Source organism: Artemia franciscana, chromosome 5, assembly GCF_032884065.1.
Source record: "Artemia franciscana chromosome 5, ASM3288406v1, whole genome shotgun sequence".
Taxonomy (NCBI): Eukaryota; Metazoa; Arthropoda; class Branchiopoda; order Anostraca; family Artemiidae; genus Artemia; species Artemia franciscana.
In genome coordinates, this window is record NC_088867.1 from 17,075,798 (window position 1) to 17,096,768 (window position 20,971).

The window sequence follows — 20,971 nt, forward strand, 5'->3', positions numbered from 1 at the left end:
AAGATTATTAAAAGAGCCGTTTCATCTTTCTTGTTTCTTTAGACTTGGGCTATTTACGCATGCACTCATGTACGCATAGACTTAACATATTATACTTATTGCACATAAGATTATTAACACATGTGTTATATTACACATGCCATATTACGGTCAAGACTGGTCTTCCAAAAAAAAAAACACACACACGCATATATATATATATATATATATATATATATATATATATCTATATATATAAAAATAAGTTGTCTGTCTGTCTGTCAGGTGACGTCATGTTTCTGTGTTGACTGACGTCATGAAATTAGTTGTCGTCATTTTTGCTTTGACGGTGACGTCATTAATGGTATTTAAGACATTTGTTCACGGAAAAATGTTTAATTGTAAAATGACTGAAGAACCTACAATGGCAACAGCCGAGGAAGCTGCTCAAAGAGTTTATGCCAAAAAACTTGCTGCTGATAGAGAAAGTAAGAAAAGAAAGCGTTCCAAGGAATCACAAGAACAGCAAGAAAACAGGCTTGCAGCTGATAGAGAAAGTAAGAAAAGAAAGCGTGCCGGGGAATCACAAGAACAGCAAGAAAACAGGCTTGCGGCTAAAGAACTTAAAACCGCGCAGTTAGATGAAAATCCACCTGGACAGCGAGAGTCAAAACATATCAAAACTGAAAATGATAGCGATGATGATTGGGTTTGGGATTTTGACTTGGATAAGGTCATCAATGCCTACCAGATTTAAGTTAAAAAAACAAAGGTTCGTCATAGTGACGCTGAAAAATAAAGAAGAAAAAGAAAACTGAAAAAAGAAAAAAGGTAAAAAACTAAAAAAAAACTAAAAAGAAAAAACACTCAAAGAGAAATTACAGACCGGGACACAAATGACGACCGAGACAGAGGAAATATAAGTGACGACCGGGAACCTCAAAGAGAAATTACAGACTGGGACACCCGGACACAAATCACGACCGGGACACAGGGAATATAAATGACGACCGGGACACAGGGACACAACTACAACGGGGACGCCGGGGGCACAGGCGGGATATATAAATGACGACCGGGACACAGGGATTGTTCGAATAGAAATTACAGACCGGGACACCGGGACACAAATGAAGACCGGGACACCGGGACACAGGGAATATAAATGACGACCGGGACACTCAAAGAGAAATTACAAACTGGGACACCGGGACACAAATGACGACCGGGACACAGGGAATATAAATGACGACCGGGACACAGGGACACATCATTAGAATAATGAGGTATAGATCTGAATACGGATTGTTTTTCCCATGGACAATTATATGTTGCATGTTCAAGAGTCAGTAAACCTGACAATCTATTTATATGCACAGACAATGGGACAGCGAAGAATGTTGTATATTCGCATGTTTTACGTAGTTATAAACATATATTTATATCTATCTCTATTCACAGGTGGGACACAGGGACACAACTACAATGGCGCGTAACTAATATGGCGCGTAACGACTTACGCGCGCGGGGGCGCTTGGGGGGGCGCGAAGCGCCCCACCAACTAGGTGTTGGGGTGGCGCGAAGCGCCACCCCAACAGCTAGTATATATATACATATATATATATATATATACATGTATATATATATATATATATATATATATATATATATATATATATATATATATATATGTATATATATATATATATTTATATATATATATATACATATATATATATATATATATATATATATATATATATATATATATATATATATATATATATATATATATATATATATATATATATATATATATATATATATATATATATATATATATATATATATATATATATATATATATATATATATATATATATATATATATATATATATACTAGCTGTTGGGGTGGCCCCCCCAAGCCCCTCCGCGCGCATAAGTCGTTACGCGCCATATTAGTTACGTGCCATTGTAGTTGTGTCCCTGTGTCCCACCTGTGTATATAGATAGATTTATATATGTGTTTCAAACTACGTAAAAATTGCGAATATACAACATTCTTGGCTTTCCCATTGTCTGTCCATATACAAAGCCGTATGTACTAATAATGACGTCATATGCAAACGCTCTTTTTACAAACAAACAAACATGCATACACACAACTCGTTTTTATATAGATAGATAGATAGATAGATACAATACTAATTAACTGCGTAAAACTTGCGAATATACAACATTCTTCGCTGTCCAATTGTCGCTGCATATAAATAAATTGTCAGGTATACCGACCCTCGAACATGCAACGTACAATTGTCCACGGGAAAAACAATCAGTATTGAGATCTATACCACATTTTTCTAATGATTGACCTTGAGCTTTGTTAATGGTGACTGCAAATGCTAATCGAATTGGGAATTGCAATCTTTTAAATTGAAAAGGCAGATCCGTTGGAATCATGGGAATGCGAGGAATAAGAACAGCCTCACCCTCAAAAGGCCCTGTCAAGATTGTGGCCTCTATTAGGTTTTCCATTGTTTTTTTTACGGCAAGTCGCGTGCCATTGCAAAGCTTTGGTGGGTTGATATTTCTTAAAAGTATTATTGGTATGCCTATTTTTAGTTGTAGCACGTGTGGTGGAAACCCTGAAAGATCTATGGAATTTAAAAATTCAGATGGATAATTAACCGCTTCATTTGGTTCCAAAACTGTGTCGACTGACTTGTAAAGGACTGCCTGGTCTCGAATCTTGGTCAAAACAATATTGTTGATTTCGTGGACGTCTATGTTTTTGGTTGCGAGAATCGCTCTTTCACTTAGCCATTTATTATTTTTATAATTTTTTAGAATATTCGGAAATACTTTTTCAATCAATTCATCTTTGGACGTCACTAAATTACAGAAATCAGCAGGTAGTTGTATACGTCCTGAAATTGAGTCTATCGTATCATAAATGTTTTTTTGTTCCGACGTTAACTTGGAAATATTATTTTGTACATACGACAATAGATCACTCGTACTGTAACTTTGTTCACGATCCAATTCTACACATGTCGAAACAGCAGCGATACGGTTAGGTGAAGGCATTCCCAAATCCTGAAGAGGTTTGTTTGCCATACGTACGCACAAATCTTCTATAATAACTAAAGTGTAGTTATAAATTTCTGATGTAAAATCAAAAGTCATATCTGACGTCTCTAACTGTTTTCGATGGAGTATATCTTCGGACATTTTTGACTTATATTTTTCCCATAACTCTGTAGGAGCTGATGGAGAGTAAGTTGTTAAAATGATGCCAAACAATGCACGAATTTGACTTGGGGTTGACGTTTCGCACGCGTCATTGATGCAGTTATCCCAGTGTTGGTCATTCTCCAATAAATTCAGAGCTTGGCATGCACTACGGTAAGTGTCATGTATAGTACCGTTTACAGTTCTCAAATACTCAAAGGATGTCGGACTGGGTACATTCACCAAAAACAGGCGTAGAAAGAAGCATTCATGTTGATTGGGGTGAACGGTGTAGAGTCTTCCTATCGTGGTATCTTTGAAGATGGTAGGTTGGCCGTCGACTGACTTACCCTGTTTTCGACGTTCAAATACTTTATATTTAGTATTCAACGTGTAATACGAAGGCACTTCAGTATTCAGCATTTTTTTGCAAAAGAATCATTTTTGCAAAGCGAAAAAAAGCTGTTAATTTTGTATCCGGTGGATTCAGGGCTCTTTGTTGCACGTTGGTTTCCGAGAAATAAACACGTTGACCATTCTGTAAATGTACCGCTAAGTGAACAACAACTGGACTACGTTCATGTATCGGAAATGAAAGAATTCGCCAAACAGCTTCATTACTGCTTATGTATCTTCCAGCCTGATATTGTACGATTTCGTCGAAATCTTTGATTTCGGGCTGCAAGCCAAAAACTGCCATGTCACTGCCTTTGTTGACGTATTTACAAAAGTATTTGATTGCCTTTACGGAGTTACAGTATTCAACGTTTATGTGTGCATTAAATGTTTTTGATAATAATGGGGAATATGGAACAACCCACTGGTTATCTACTTCGATGGTAGTACCGTTGCCATTGTAGGTTCTTCAGTCATTTTACAATTAGAAATTTCTCTGTCAACGGTCTTCTTACAATTAAAAATTTGTCTTTGAACGATCTTAAATACCTGTGTCCTGGTCGTCATTTATATTCCCTGTGTCTCGGTCGTCATTTGTGTCCCGGTATCCCAGTCTGTAATTTATCTTTGAGTGTCCCGGTCGTTATTTATATTCCCTCTGTCCCGGTCGTCATTTGTGTCCCGGTCTGTAATTTCTCTTTGAGTGTTTTTTCTTTTTAGTATTTTTTAGTTTTTTACATTTTTTCTTTTTTCAGTTTTCTTTTTCTTCTTTATTTTTCAGCTTCACTATGAAATACATATCGCCGAACCTTTGTTTTTTTAACTAAAATCTGGTAGGCATTGATGACCTTATCCAAGTCAAAATCCCAAACCCGATCATCATCGCTATCATTTTCAGTTTTGATATGTTTTGACTCTTGCTGTCCAGGTGGATCTTCATCTAACTGCGCGGTTTTGCGTTCTTTAGCCTCAAGCCTGTTTCCTTGCTGTTCTTTTGATTCCTCGGCACGCTTTCTTTTCTGACTTTCTCTATCAGCAGCAAGTTTTTTGGCATAGACTCTTTGAGCATCTTCATCGGCTTTTGCCATTGTAAGTTCATCAGTCATTTTAAACTTAAACATTAATAGATTTCTACGTGAACATATGTCTTAAATATCTTGAATGACGTCACCGTCAAAGCAAAAATGACGACAACTAATTTCATGACGTCAGTCAATACAGAAACATAACGTCACCTGACAGACAGACAGACACACAGACAGACAACTTATTTTTATATATATAGATATATATATATATATATATATATATATATATATATATATATATATATATATATATATATATACATATATATACATATATATATATATATTAAATCACTGTGACTTTCCATACACTTTCACAAAATAGGGGACGAACGAGTTTCGATACCGAATTATTTTTCATTTCACGGAATCTAATTTCAGCTTCTACCTTGCTCAGGCATTCACTTTAGCATCTGATGGTAAGATGCTAGTGATAGTATGGTGAGACAAGCAATGTTTTCCAAAAGACATTATTAAGTGATCATGCCTATCTCAAAATGATTTAAGCATTTTCTATTTTTTTTTGCTTTTTTTTGGCCTTTTAAAAAGACAAATATTACCGTTATGGTATAAAGGCATAACGGCAGGAAAGTTAAGCTTTGATGCTCAGAAAATGTCGTTATCCAATTGAAATTCGTAATTACTGCAAAAACTGCTTAAAAATTTATCATAACAGATTAAACTTGAAAAAAGAAATGTCACACGTAGGCTACACCAGTGTCATCTATCTTTGACTGCATTTAGTACTAAGAAATGCACTTCCATCACAAATTACATTTAACGAATATAATCATGAAAAACAAATTTTCGAAGTACTTTTTTCTAATTCAGGGGCTTGCTGTAGAATCAGAGATTTATATATGTATATATATATATATACATATATATACATATATATATATACATATATATATACATATATATACATATATATACATATATATATATACATATATATATATATACATATATATACATATATATACATATATATATATACATATATATATACATATATATACATATATATATATTGTTTAAGCTATACTTCTTATTGCTTAAAGGTGCTATTAGAAACTTGTAAGGTTTATTTTTGAGTTAATTTTCTATTGTAATTTCTTTATTTTCAATAGAACTCCATGGGGGGGGGGGCACTTAAATGATGAATACTCAAACAAACAGAAAAACAAACTGACGAAAGAGAAAAGGAACAAAAAGAAAAGAAAGAGAACGAGAAAAAATATTTTTAGTGGATAAAACAGAGATTTATATTTATACATAAATATAAATATTTATGTTTTATATAAAATAATACATAATATAATTTTATTTTCTATAGTATTTTCTTTGTTTTCTATGGAACTCCATGGGGGGCGGGCACCAGCATCCCGGAAGGCACGTTCACGAAAAGTTTTTAAATATTTAAATATACTACAAAAGGGTAGCTATTGTGATTAAAAGATTCCTTCGAAGTCTCGGGCGATTTGTCACTTTTTCTGTCAGGTATAATACTTATTAGATTCATTGGAGGTAGCTGTATTTGTCTGTTGTTAACTGAATGACTCGTAGTCAGGAAGCAGTATGTTCTCTTTCTCTCGCTGTTTGTCCTTTTTTTGTAGGTCATTTTTTTTGGCTGCGTGCTTCGACTTTCTTTCTCTCTCATCGAGTTTTTTCTCATCAAGTGTCTAACATCTTTGCCTATTCTAGGGAATTTCGAAAAGACTGGTTTAAACACGAAGTTTAGATTTTTTGTCCCCCAGGGGAGCACTTAATCGTTCAATCGGGTTTAATTAAAAAAAGGAAATAACTAAACTAAAAGTACACTGCTCTGTGACAAAACTCACGTTGAGACCCATAAACATAAAAGATTCTTCACTAACACGCAGTACGGCTCCCACTTCACTCTTCGACACAACCACACGCCTCCTCATTATATAATCTTAACCATAAGGCTCCTCCCTCCCTCCCCGGACGTACAACCACCTCACCTAAATATACAAAAAAAAAATCTAAACTTCATCTAACTTAATTTATTTGAACTATTTTTGAAAGATCCGAGGGTGCTCCTACATCTCAGCTCTTTTGGAAGCATGTTCCACACTTTAGCACATGCTACATGAGGGGAAAAATCTGAACGTACTGTTGGAGTTCGTCTCACTTGAAGGCAAAAGGCAGAGCGTGTGTTTCGATTATGTTGTTCAGATATCAACCGAAACAGATTGTGGAAGAGAGATGGAAGTAAACTGGATACAAATTTAGAAACAAAAACTGAGCACGACAGACGGTAAAGGGAACCAAGGGACAGATAGTCGCATACATTTCCAATGATTTTCAATGCATGCTTGTGGATTGAGTCAAGTCTCTTCGGGTGTGATTTGAAGGTTGGCTGCCAAATTATGGCACAATACTGCAGGTGACGTTTCAGAAGGCCGTTGTAAAGTAGACGAAGGGTTTTTTGAGGAAATACGTGCTTCAGTTTCCTGATGATGCCAAGATTGCGAGAGAGTTTCAGCTCCACAGCCTGGATGTGGTTCAGAAAGGAGAGGTTTTCGTCCAGGAGTACACCTAGATACCTCGCAAACCCGTTTCTGGCCGCCTGATCGTTCCTTTAGAAGTCATAATTCCAGTTATTTCTGGATGAATAGTTCCAATCCTTGAAAAGAATAGCACACACAATTTGTCGACATTTATTACAAATCGATTTGTATCCATCCAGACGTAAGTTTCTTCTAAGACAATCTCTAGTTTTCTCTGGAGTGACGTCATGCCAGAGTCACAGGAGGCCATTGTAGTATCGTCGGCGAATGCCAGCAGCTCACTAGAGTCGTTGTCATTATTTGAAGTGTCTTCACCGCACAAGAGTTTGCAGCACCGTTAGGTCCTGAAATTTGGGTTCAGAACACGACTTTGGTCATTCACGTGAATCAGAAATAACACTGGACCTAGGATCGATCCCTGTGGCAAACCGAAATTTACCACGGTATCGTTCAACGGATCTTCTCCTATGTACATGCGCCGATTGCTAAGGTAGGACTGGAACCATTTCAGTGCCTCTCCTCTAACGCCGATGTATTCTAATTTACCTAGTAGAATTCCATGATCCAAGCTGTCGAATGCTTTTTTGATATCAAGTAAAATAGCAGCTGGCAAAAGTCCCAGGTCAAGTGCTTTGTTGATAAATAAGCTCAGTGACGTCTGCGTGTCTTCAGTTGAATTTCCTAGTCTGAATCCAAATTGTCGTTGGTTGAGGAATCCCTTTGCTTCGAGAAACGAGTAAAGTTGATTCTTCATAGGTTTTTCGAAGACTTTGGGAAATACCACGAGAATTGAGATGGGTCGAAAGTTAGATGGGTAATCTTGAGGGCCACCTTTATGGAGAGGTACTATTCGTGGTTTTTGAGGAGTGATGGAAATACCCCCTTCCGCCATGAGAGGTTTATCAAATGTGTTAACGGTTGTAATACAGACGGCAACACTGATTTCAACACTTTCGTGTGAACGCGGTCGAATCCGGACGCAGATGTACCTCTCAAGTTTTTGACAATCATTGAGACGTCGAGGGAAGTTACGGGAATGACTGCCGTTGACTGAACACACGCTGGACCTAGAAAATCCTTGTAGGATTTTGCTTGGGGTGTTACTGTGTTCGCCGTTTTCTCTCCAATGCTGGCGAAGAAAGTGCAAAGTGCTTTCGCAACTTCGGTTTGCTCAGTAAAGGTTTTCCCATCAACAGTAATTTTGGAGGGTAGTTCAGGTTTTTGGTCGTTGGGTCGTAACAGTGAATTAATTGTCTTCCAAACTTTCCTTCCATCCTTACCACTTTCTGCTAGTTTTGTATTAAATATTCTCTTTTGGCCTTTCTGAGAATTGATTGGAGGCATTTCTTATAAGATTCATAGATTTCTAGGCTAGCTATACTTGGTCGGTTACGGTATTCAGCCCAAAGCTTGTTCTTCTTATTAATACATCTGAGTAAACTCTCAGTAACCCACGGATAAATTGGTGTATTTTTTCTCCCATGTTTAGTTGCTTTTTCTTTAAAACAATGTGCTTTGTATAAAGTTGTAAACGTATTTTGGAATACTTCGAAACCTTCGTTCAAATCTTCTTTTTCCAGAACACTATCCCATGTAATTTTCTCCAGTTCATCATTTAATGACCTTAATTTTTCTTCACGTAGGTCAGTAATCGGTACGTTTTCTCTTATTCTCGAAAATGATGTTGCTACTTTTGATGTCTCGAAGATGGTGAATAGGGGGAAATGATCCGACATATCACTGACGATGACTGAAGCTGAGAGTGGAGATAAAGTCGAGAAAATATTGTCAATTAGAGAATGAGTATTTTCCGTAACTCTTGTCGGGATAGTGATTGACGGATAGAGGGTAGATCCAGACGTGTGCGTGAGGAGGTCTTTGGAGCTACTTGTAAGGGGATGGGCCAGGTTGATATTGAAGTTGCCCATAAAGACCACATCATGATTCTGTTTCTCTAGCAGCTGGAGTGTTTCCGATAATATATCCATAAAAAAAGAAACAGGGCCTGATGGGGATCGGTAAATTTCTCCAATGATTGCCTTTCTTCATGAAGGAAACGACGTTTCGAGGAAAAGTGATTCAAATACACCCTCCACGTTCCGAGTCAGTTGGTTATTTATATAAACTGGGTATTCACTCTTTGTGTAGATTGCCAATCCTCCTCGTCTCGTATCTTTTCTATGTATAAAATTCGATGTGTACCCGGGGATATCTAACAGGCTATCATTCTGTCTCGTCAGGAATATTTCGCAAAGTCCAAGAACATCAGGCTGTACTTGCCGACACATAGTCATTACACATGTCAGTGACGAACATAATCCTTGACAGTTCAGTTGAATTACATTGAGCTGAGATTTGGAGTATCCTTGGGCCATATTTATTATTTGAGTATATTTAGTTCGAGGAAACTTACTACTACTAAAGAAAGAATAATCCGTTTCATTACTTATTACTCGATCAAAATCTCTTCCAAATTCAAAAACGATTTTTCTAACTGTTCTAACCTAGTCTGAGCTATCGGCAAGGCATTGCAACCCGGGGACAAAGAGTGGGAACTCAAAACTTACCTAAATCTTTCGGAGGAGTGCGGTCATATCTTGAAGCGGTCGTATCGTGGTCGTGTCGTGACTTCCAACCAAAGAAAAACTCAGTTTTCAGGAGAAATTAATCATATAACCTATAAAAAAAAGTACCACAAATGACACGTTAATGGTATGAATGGCAACCCTGATCGCATCGATGGCCTTTTAGTTTTTGCAATAAATATCTACTTTTCTGATGTCCCTTTACGTTCTAAATAGCTTCATGTAATGTTTTCTGTTTTTTCTTTTTTTTTCTTTTTAAGTTGTGCTAGGGGTTTGCAAATCCCTTTTTTCTCGTGGAGAGACAATATATAGCAGGCAATTCATGTTTTTTTTTTTTTTTTTCTTGATTTTTTTTCTATTGATTGTCCCATCAGTGTTGTATTTTTACATTTATGATGGTCAATAAATCTATACATACACATAGCCTGTAACGTTGACTAGATGGCATTGCTGCATTTTTTTTAAATAAAGCCAAATGCTGTATTTGAATCCGTCATCGTCTACAAGGATGACATATTACTCCGAGCGTGCAATTAGCTTTATATGACGTAACGTAAATTTTATAGTTGGTTGGAAAACTTAAAATATGTTTTCAGTTCTTTTGAGTTTTGAAGTTGTTTTTCAACGTTTTGATTGCCAATTGTTTCGAAAAGTATAAAGGAGGTACATTATAAATTTAGGACACTGAGACACTCAAACTTAGAGGCTTATAAGTATATTGGGAACCAAGGAGTATTTTGGTAAGGAGACTCGTTAGCTGATTGAGCTAGCTGCATTGAAGGTGGTGAATCATCTATCTAACTCTGAAAAAAAAACGTGGAATAACGTCTTTTGAGTTACTGAAGACAATTTTTTTCCACCTTTGAGAACGGGCACGGCTTATTTGTTTAGACACAATGGTTTGTATGCTTGTCAAATATGTGCATTGAGTGAGGGGTTTAGGTATCCGTGAAAAAAAAAATTGTTGCAGTAATTGGATAAATGAAGAGTTTTGTTTTTCTTTAATTGGAGAGCTGGGGGATAACGCAGATCAGCGTAATTTTATAGGCCAGGAACTAATTACTATAATGAGGGGTTTCTTGGGAGCTAAATTTAACTATACTACGAGTTTATTTTTTACTCGCTATTTTTTTTTTTACCCGGTATATGTCTTAAAAGTGATACTCTACCCTACTGCCCTAGGACTACTCGACTTTGTACACAAGTTGGATGACAGGTCTCTTGCGCTAGGACCTAGACGACAGTCGTTTTCCCCTGGTTTTTGTCATGTGTCAAAGGAGCAATGCTTGTGGTCATTTAAAATTTCCTTGTGTTTCATCATTACCAATCCCCTGAAGGGTTTAATTCTCCTTGGTCAATTGCCCCCCCCCCTCAGGCGTCCCCTTCCTCTTTCCGCTACAACAAAATCCTCGTAGATTTTCCACACAATGTCACGGAAAAAACTTTCCTAGATAATTGATATGTTAAATTAGTAATTATCTCCCTCCTCATTCCCCCTATACCCTTTTTACTAATTTTGAAGGTACTTATATAATCCTCGTTTTTTATAATTATGTGTGTTTTGTGTTTCTTAATAACGAAGACTAAATTGTCTGCTTTTTTTTACCAGTTTAGTTTCTGTATAAATTTTGCTAGATTTAATTATTTTGATGTTTTTATTAACCAAGCCAAGGTGCAGAGTGTTTTTTAACAGTTGGAGAAAGTTTGATAGAATAGATAAGTATACAAACCAAAAATAAAACATTGGAAGCTACGTAATGACAGTATTAAAGTATGGTTCTGAAAGTGGATATTTCAAAAGACAGAGGAAAATTTATTAAATGTTTCGAGAAGGTTTCTTTACTGATATTTTTAAGCAACCGCTTGACTGACCGTATGTCAAACAACAAGCTGCACGAAAAATGGAGTTTTATCCCACTTTCTAGGGGTATAATGAAGGAAAAGTTGAGAAGCCTAGGACACGTTTTACGGATGAAAGATGGCAAATTGCCTAAGATTGCTCTTTATGGCCATCCATGTGATGCCAAAGGAGGTTGTTCCAAAAGAGGCCAAATGAGGTTGTTCCAAAGGAGGCTAAAGTGAGGCCAAAGGAAGTTGTTCCAAAGGAGGCCAAAGAAGGTGATCCAAAGGTGGTCAAAGTGAGGCTAAAGGAGGTTCTTCCAAAGGAGACCGAAGTGAGGCCAAAAGAAGTTGTTTCTGAATGGTGTGTGAAAAGATCATAAAGGAGAATTTAAAGGAAATTGGAATTTCATGACAAGAGGTAAAGAGTAAAGCTTTGAAAATACTTGGGCAGAGAAGGAGCGTCTGTACCTGAGTTGGTCTAAGGTGTCTTAGTGCTGTAGTGAGCAGTTAATAGTAGCAGTAGTAGTAATCTTTTTGATACATTGATCTTTCTTTGACCTTGTCGTGTTTATCCTACCTTGTCATATTTGTTTTTTGCTATGTTTTCACGTTTGGTTTAGAAGTGCTAATTAAGCCTATCGGGACTTGTGATAGTCCATTTTTCGGAGATAAATCTTTTACTAAGAGGATAGTATCTGTTTGATTAATAAATTTTTACAAATATAATAATTCTTACTATTTTATATTTTTTTTTGTGTTCAAACTCTGACGTGTGAATTTGACATACGGCGGGGGGAGGTGATAATCAGCTTTTCAGAAATAATTCTGATCTTAATTGGATGATATCTTTATGATTAATAAATTATATATTTTTAGGTGGTACCTATTTCATGATATCAAGATCCTTGGGTCCTGAATTTGGTGCATCCATTGGTGTCATCTTTAGTATAGCAAATGCAGTGGCAGTAGCTATGTACATTATAGGCTTTTGTGAGTCTCTGAATGATCTCTTGAAAACTTATGGTCTGAGCATTATTGATAACGATATTAATGATACAAGAATCATTGGCACAATCTCTATCATTTTCATTACTGGTATTGTCGTTATTGGAATGGAATGGGAAGCCAAGGTAAATTGATTAGTGAAATGAAATGAAACTAAGTATACCAGATTTCCTATTCTAGGTTTCCAGATTTCCAGATTCCTATTATTTATATAATTTTACGCTTTGGCACATTTGAAGAAAACAATATAAATTGAGTAACACCGCGATATTTTTAAGTATACCATGATTTTGTCTTCAACAATTCTAGAAAGCCAAAAATAACATTTGTAAGGCAAAAAAACAATCAAAACATGCATATGTCAGTTTTGATGTATTTTAACTTTTAATTAAGTACTTGTTCTATTGATACAATCCTTAAATAGTCAAAAAATAAAGCCACAGTAATAGATTAGGTATATTGATTAGTAAAGTGAAATGAAATTAAGGCTCTAGAAATACACAGGCTCACCTTGTTAGGCGTATGAGAGGAAACGACTGACAGTTAGATTAGTTATAGCTAGTATTAGAGGCAAATAGTATAACAAAATGCAAAAAAAAAAATTGTTCAAGTCAACACGCTCAATAGCGAAGCAGTTTTTTCACGTTCCAAAAAATGGTATCTACGAAATATTATAAAAAAAACAGGTTTTTTCAACTGAAAGTAAAGAGTAATATAAAAACTCAAAACGAACAGAAATTATTCCGTATATGAGAGGGTTGCTCCCCTCCTCAATACCTTGTTCTTTACGCTAAAGTCTTAAGCACTTTTAGAAAAGCTTCTATTCTAATTAAACGGCCTTTGTGTTTCAGGAATTATACTTAAAAAATTCGACAAACAGTCAAACTATAGCGTCAAGGTATTGAGGAGGGGAAAACCCCTTCATCGGAGACTCAAGGGGCATGGGCTATATTATATATTTTTTTTATTACTCTGGGGAACAACTGCCCCCACTCTTGCCCCCCCCCCCCTCGACGACGCCACTGGTGCCTGTCGATTGAGAATTCATTGTTTTTACCACCTTTAGAAGTTGTCCACTGGTTCGAGTTTCGCGTCAAAGACGTTTCTACAATGATCGACAAATTTCTGGCGCAAAAAAATGTCAATTAAAATTAATGTGTTATCTTTTGCGGGATGATGTCCCTTTTCTAGTGACCCATCCCAATCATCGGTCTTTTTTGACGTACCTGTGCTGGTACGCAGGTTGAGAACATTTCCAAACTCTTATGGAGGCTCTGCTAGGAAAATTAGTTAATGCAAATGAAAAGAATAAGATGTTGTAATATTGCGCAATAAAGTAATTACGAAAATGTCAACTCATGGATGTGTGACAAAAATTTAATCTTTTTGGGAAGATGACCAAAACCACGTTGAATTTCCATAATATTAGAAAGAGAAATATTATATAATAGGGACATTTATTAGTTCACGTCATAGATTTTGAAAATCTACCCAAAATTGAATATTTTTTCATTATCAGGGGGTTTCCAGTTTTTTTTTTTTCATGTAGAATAAATACCAATGGTATAAAAATAATTTTTTCTTTTGCCTCTGTTGTTCTCGGTTAGAGTGAGAGGATATCGTAAAGAATGATTTAAAGGAAATGAGTGTAAAGAGGGAGGATTTGAATAGATTGAGATGGTGGAGGAGTGTCTGTAGCTTTATTGGCCTCAGGCGGCTTGGTGCTGCGGTCAGTTGTTTGTAGTGGCTCTTTGGTAGTAGTTGGTAGATGGTCAGTATTTTTTTTTGCATCTGACACTCACCTTAGGTCTATTCATGCCTGAAAAAGCGCATTTTTCTGATATTTTGTATATATATATATATATATATATATATATATATATATATATATATATATATATATATATATATATATATATATATATATATATATATATATATATATATATATATATATATATATATATATATATATATATATATATATATATATATATATAATATATATATATATATATATATATATATATATATATATATATATATATATATATATATATATATATATACTCTTTTACATCGTCCCATCACGAGGTTGTAAATGACTGCTAAATCTTCTTTAGAAGTAGTCGATCTTTTTCAATCTAAGTGCAACATGGAACGAAGCTGTTCTTCAAGTTGGCTACTCTGTCCTCGGTTTGTCAAGCTTAAGATAACCGAGCTGTGTATCTTCGTGTCTGCCTCGTCAGTTGGACAATCGGGGTGGAGCACAATTCGAGATAGCTCGATAGAAGGTCTTTGATGAAGCTTTACTTCATTAAAGCTTTTACTAACAGACTGAAGAGAGTCATTGATAACGACTGAACACATCCTATTTGATGTATTCTGGATCGTTTGAAGGGGTGGCAACACTGTTTTGGATTATCAGTGTACAGCGGACTTCCATATTTAGCGATGGGTCTGATGCAAAACACATATAACCCAGTTGAGTATGCTCCTTCTCCATGCCAATATATTCAAATATTCACTCCTTTCTCTATCCCTTGAAGTCCCTATTTTTATATTTTTGGATTACTAGCCTGTCCATTGTCATCATCCGATATTTTTCTGTATAAATTGTTTATAAATATACATACACGTTTACATATACGCCGCTTCTAAGCTTTTGCTAGAAGACTGGAGAGAGTCATGGGTAACCACTGAGCATATCCTATATAATTTATTCTGGAGTATCCTACATAATCTCTTCTGAAGTAGTGCTTTAAACTTTTTGCGTTACCTGTATACAACGGACATCCATATTCAGCCACGGGCGTAACGCTAAGCTTATTTATAACCCAGCTGAGTTTGCTCCTCCTTCATCCCCATATTTTCAAATCTTCACTCTCTTCCCTCTCCCATGAAGTCAAACTTTTATATTTTTTTTTTATTATCTACCGCCGCCGATGTCTTGAAATAGCTGCCCCTTTTATCGCACGCAATGGATGCAACAATTTGCCACCTCCTAGCGCCAGGGGAGCTGCAAAGCCTGTATCCTGATTCAAGTACAAGTACAAAGGAAGTACTCCCACTCCATTCGAGGAAATTCCGCTTTTCAATTTGCCCCATATAGGTGCCCTAGAAGCACAATTTTAGAAAGCTGTCAACCTGGTTGATTTGTCCATTATTTAAAATAACCTGTTTATCCTAACTTGTTCCTAGTTGAAGCCTTTGAATCTTCTTAGCATTAATTTTCAAACCTATTCTTGCACCCTGAACTTCCCAAAACTCCAAAAATGAATTAAAGTTTCTAATGGTTTTGTTCAAGACACTCAGACTATCTGCGTAATCTAGATCCTGGATATTTTTTTCTTACCATAGAATTTGGTGTATTCCTTAAGACAGAAGTCTGTCAAAATAATGTATACAAGAAGGGATAAGACACATCCTTATTTTCTCCTGCTTCCACACGGAGCCTACTGCCCGTTCTCGCTTTAAATACAGTAATATTATTGCTGCACAAAAACTCTGCGCGCTTTAACGCAGCTACTCGGTAGAGCACCAGAGGTGGTGCGGTACAGCACCACTAAGACTTTTTCTATCAACTGAATCAAAAGCCTGCTCATAGTCTATATCATTCGGAACCATAAAGGTCCCTTCAAGGACACTAACTTCCGGACACTTGTCAATTTCCAATCTGATTGCGAAATTTGATCAAGCCATGCTCTTTCCTTGGAAGCATACTGTTAGTTGCTTATGCTAGGTAATTATGCCTTAAAATTCCAGATTCACATAATTGCAAAATTGAAGTTGGGCACCAGCAACGGCGATGAGTTTGGTTGTAAAATGGAGCGAATGACTGAAACAGCAATAAGTTCAACTATCTTTATAAAGCATTCTTTTTTTTTACTAAGGGCTTTAATATGAGATCATATTATTTCTGTAGATATTTATAGGTAATATTAGTCCAGATTTGGCTTTTAGGTTCTTTTGGCTTTTTAGTTATTTTTTCCCTTATAATCAAGCATTTTTCTGAAACTGATAAGGACGATGATTATAGCAGTTCGCCTAGCTCAGAGGAGTAAATACGTTCTAAGACCACACTGGCTATGCATGACTTTGACAAAAAGGAAAGAAAGAAAGAAAGAAAAAAAACAAAAACAAGAAAACAAGGGTAATTTCGGTCGGTAGACAAAAAGAAGCAGAAAACTCGGTATGGACCTCCGCCAAACCGTCCTCAGTGCTAAAGAAAAGAAAAAGAAAAACTAATCTTTATAAATGAATTTTAACACTCAAATGTTTCTTGTGCTCTGTAGTGGAGGAAAGGATAAAAATGGTCAGACCTCGGGGAAATTGCAACAGAATTTTTTTACACCAAAATGTTCATAAAAATCAGCTTAGTCACACAAAAAATCCCCGCGAATCCCTCTTTCACAAGTGTCCTAAATTCGCGCCCTTGGAGGCGGAAAATGAGGAATAAAAATAGACTTTTGTGTTTATATGTATTTTGGAGTTTAAATAGTCATTTCCTATCAAATCAAGTATGCCGATTCCAAATCTGAATTCAGGTTTTCATTTTTCGTGCTCTAATCCCCATTTCCACCCTTAAAGGGCGGAGGGAAGGGGGTACAACTCGATATTAAGAAGTTACAGGATTTTTTGGTCGTTTCCCATGAAATTAATGGCGGCGAATTCGAAAATGAAGTTAAAAACTTGATATTATGTGGTCAAGTACATCATCTTACCTAAAACAGCTGTGAAAGTTGACCTACATGAACTAGTTATTTAATCCTTTGTCGGTTGATTCACCATTTCCTATCAAGCTAGGAATGGCGTCTTAGAATAAGAGTCTCGAACAGTTTAATTTCAAACCAGTATTCCAGACTCCCCCTCCGCCTCCATTTTGCGGTTAGTGACATTCTTTATGCTGTCTATTCAGTAGAGCCATCTACCGTAGTGATTGCTAGATGACTTGGCGAGTTCAAGGCTATATACGAGATTTGTGTTGTTTTATTTACTTCCATAAAAAAAGACAAAAGAATAAACTGGCATCCGCGAGCGTTGAGTAGAAGTATTTAGTGAGATAGTGTTTAGGATTATGCTTCTAATTTTGGAAAAAAGTGGATAATTATTCCTGCTTTTCAACTTCATTTATGCAATGCCATCTACTGTGTATTATTCAAGCTGAGTTTGTTCTCTAACGATAGGCTGCATTCTGATTGGATTGATTGCGCCTGGATTGGGTGAACAAACGAATGGTATGAATTAAGAAGTCTCTGTTTCTTCTTGAACCATCAATGAAGAGAACATGGTCTGCCCGCTATGCCAAAGCAGGATGAAACCCAGTGAAAACACTGCCATATTATCCGAAAAAGGAATCGATGCCGTGAATAATGGCAAGCAAGGAAAGAGGTAGTAGCATAGCTGTGACGACTGGAAATGAAGTCCACTCTGCGTGTCGTTGCAACTTCTGTGACAGACGTCGGATCGACAGAGAAAAGAACGCTCAAAGGAAACTTGAGCAGAAGGAACCGGTTAGCCCCGGACTTGATGTTCAGCTCCACGCTTTGATTTTTCGAATGATTTTTTCGGCAGATTTGATTTTCCGGCAAGTGCAGCTGCCGTCCTAACGGTTTGCCGAAGTCAAACCGTACTTTTCCTCCACTACTGTTAGAGTTGACGATCAAGAAAAATTATTTTTCGGGCCTTTTGTCGGAGGAAGTTTTTTTTTTTTTTTTTTTTTTTTTTTTTTTTTTTTTTTTTTTTTTTTTTTTTTTTTTTTTTTTTTTTTTTTTATAGGGGTGAGGGATTGCTGTGAATATTTTTTTTACATTGTCTTCTTCTTGGCTCAACAACTTACAACTACAAGTTTCAAACTAATTAGGTACTAAAACTTCTTGAGCCCATCTCTTGACCCTGCCCCTATCACACGACAACTTTTTTTTTTTTTTTTTAGCACTGAGAACGGCTTGGCGGAGGTCCGTGCCGAAAATTTTTTGCTTTCGCCTTATTGCTTCGATCTATCCGCTGGGTGAAATAACCCTCGTTTTCTTGGGTTTTTTCTTTTTTTTCAAAAGTTTGCAGGAGGCTATGGTTTCGACTCTATCCCACGGCGACGGTACAATTTCTTCCCGAATCCTAATTATTTGTTCTAATTTTTTGGAGCTCTATTTGTATTTTTTCATGCTGAGCTCAGGATGCGCATCGCTGTGTTCCAGTATTTGTCCATTGTCGGATCGAAGAATCTAAATTTAAAAATGCGAATATTGTAATCCTAGATTGGCTGCATTTTGGAAATAATTATCTCCAAGATAGTGATGGTTTTTCTTTAAGTTTTTCAGAACTTTGATATCAGCTTAAACTAATCAAGTTGTTACCGAAAGCCTAACGAAATAAGTTTGCTGCTTCCCAACAATTTAAGTGGAAATATTCCCACGTTGATATCTTCTAGTAATTTTCTTAATATCTTTTCAAGCTATTTATGAGAGTGTAAAAAAGATTAATTGAAAGTGGCCATTTTTACATTGGAAAGCTCTAAGGAAAATTAAATTAGTTGAGATAATAAGTATTTTTTGAGCGGCGGATTCTGGATTATCTGAAATGTATCTATATAGTATATTAACCAAAAGGATTCAACCTCTTAAATAATTCAATATATCATTCTTATTGCACAAATCACTTTTTTCTTCATTAGTAGTTGTTTATATATTCTTCTTTTTTAGGCTCAAATTTTTTTATTGGGTATTCTTATAATAGCAATGGCTGATTTTGTAGTTGGTAGTATTATTGGACCCATGTCAGATGAGGATGTTGCCAGAGGATTTACCGGTTATAGCGGTAAGTCAATCTCCTATTGATGCCTATTAATTTTCTATATTGGAGATGAATTCAGCCAATTAATCGATTGGTCAGTTCATTGGTGCCATAGGGTGGTACAGCGAGAATTTTTTGAACCCTCTTTTGTCATGGAATACCAAATTATACAAATACGGAATATCTTTGCAATGTTCGAAAAAAATCTGGTGCTAGGATTTTTTCCCACCCCTTTGCGCCGCAGATAAAATTTCGAAATCTGGAAATTCAAGGAGCGAAACTGTTTTTGAGCGTTGGTACGCGGGCTTACTGAGGTTAAATGGGACTAAATGAGTAGGCAACCAAATGAACAATTATAAACTAACCTAAATTAATCATTTAGTAATTTTATAACCGTTTAGCTCTTTAGTTCGACGCAAGACAAATTCTCTTCTGAAATTTTGACCCAGCCTTACTCACCAGTCACAGGTAAATTGATTCTATGAATCATTTGAATTGCTGCTCAACAATACTCTTAGTTTGTAAAAATTGCTTGTACTTTTTGTACTATTAACAACTCATTACAGCACCAAGTCACATAAGGCCAACACAACTCCATGTGCTTCTTTTCCACTCCAATCTATTCAAATCTTCACTATTTACCCCCTCGAATGAAGTTTGGATTTCTTTAAACTCTTTCTTGTAACCTCTAACCCCTTTCCTCTCATTCTGTGATGATGTGAGTTTCGTTTGTCCCCCGATGGATGTCCAAAAAGCCCAATCTCTGGCAATGAATCATCCGTATTACGGGGCCTATTCACCTCGGTCTTTTTGTCAATATAGTAATAGAAAGTTGGATCGAACCAAATTTTTAGTACAACTTAAAATTCGAGAAAAGACAAAATTTTAAGGGATTTTTATGGCACTTGGAATTAACCAAGCGACATATAGCGATCGCAAATTCTGTCGGTCGGTCTGTCTGTCTGTCTGTCCCGGCACTTCCAGATAAGCTAAGACGATGAAATTTGGCAGGCGTATCAAGGATCAGACCAGATTAAATTAAAAACAGCCTTTTCCCCGGCTTGACCATCTGGGGGGGGGGGGGGGTGGAGTGGGGGGTTGGTTAATTCGGAAAAATTAGAAAAAAGAGGTATTTTTAACTTACGAACGGGTGATCGGATCTTAATGAAATTTGATATTTAGAAGGATATCGTGTCTCAGAGCTCTGTTTTTAAATCTCGACCGAATCTAGTGACATTGGGGGAGTTGGAGGGGGAAACCTAAAATCTTGGAAAACGCTTAGAGTGGAGGGATCGGGATGAAACTTAGTGAAAAACTAAGCACAAGTCCTAGATACTTTATTGACATAACCCGGACGGATCCACTCTCTTTGGGGAGTTGGGGGGAGGGTTAATTCTGAAAAATTAGAAAAATGAGGTATTTTTAACTTACGAAGGAGTGACCGGATCTTAACGAAATTTCATATTTAGAAGAACCTCGTAACTCAGATCTCTTATTTTAAATCCTGACCGGATC

At 36.3% G+C, this 20,971-nt stretch overlaps 1 protein-coding gene across 1 annotated transcript in view; it reads left to right on the plus strand.

Moving 5' to 3' along the window:
• The window catches only part of LOC136027039 (bumetanide-sensitive sodium-(potassium)-chloride cotransporter-like), a 201,629-nt gene that overhangs the window by 66,157 nt on the left and 114,501 nt on the right, over positions 1-20,971 (plus strand). Inside the window, exons 6-7 of the mRNA XM_065703960.1 lie at positions 12,536-12,789; positions 19,366-19,480. Coding sequence (XP_065560032.1) covers positions 12,536-12,789; positions 19,366-19,480 — 369 coding nt within the window. The remainder of the gene's footprint in view (positions 1-12,535; positions 12,790-19,365; positions 19,481-20,971) is intronic.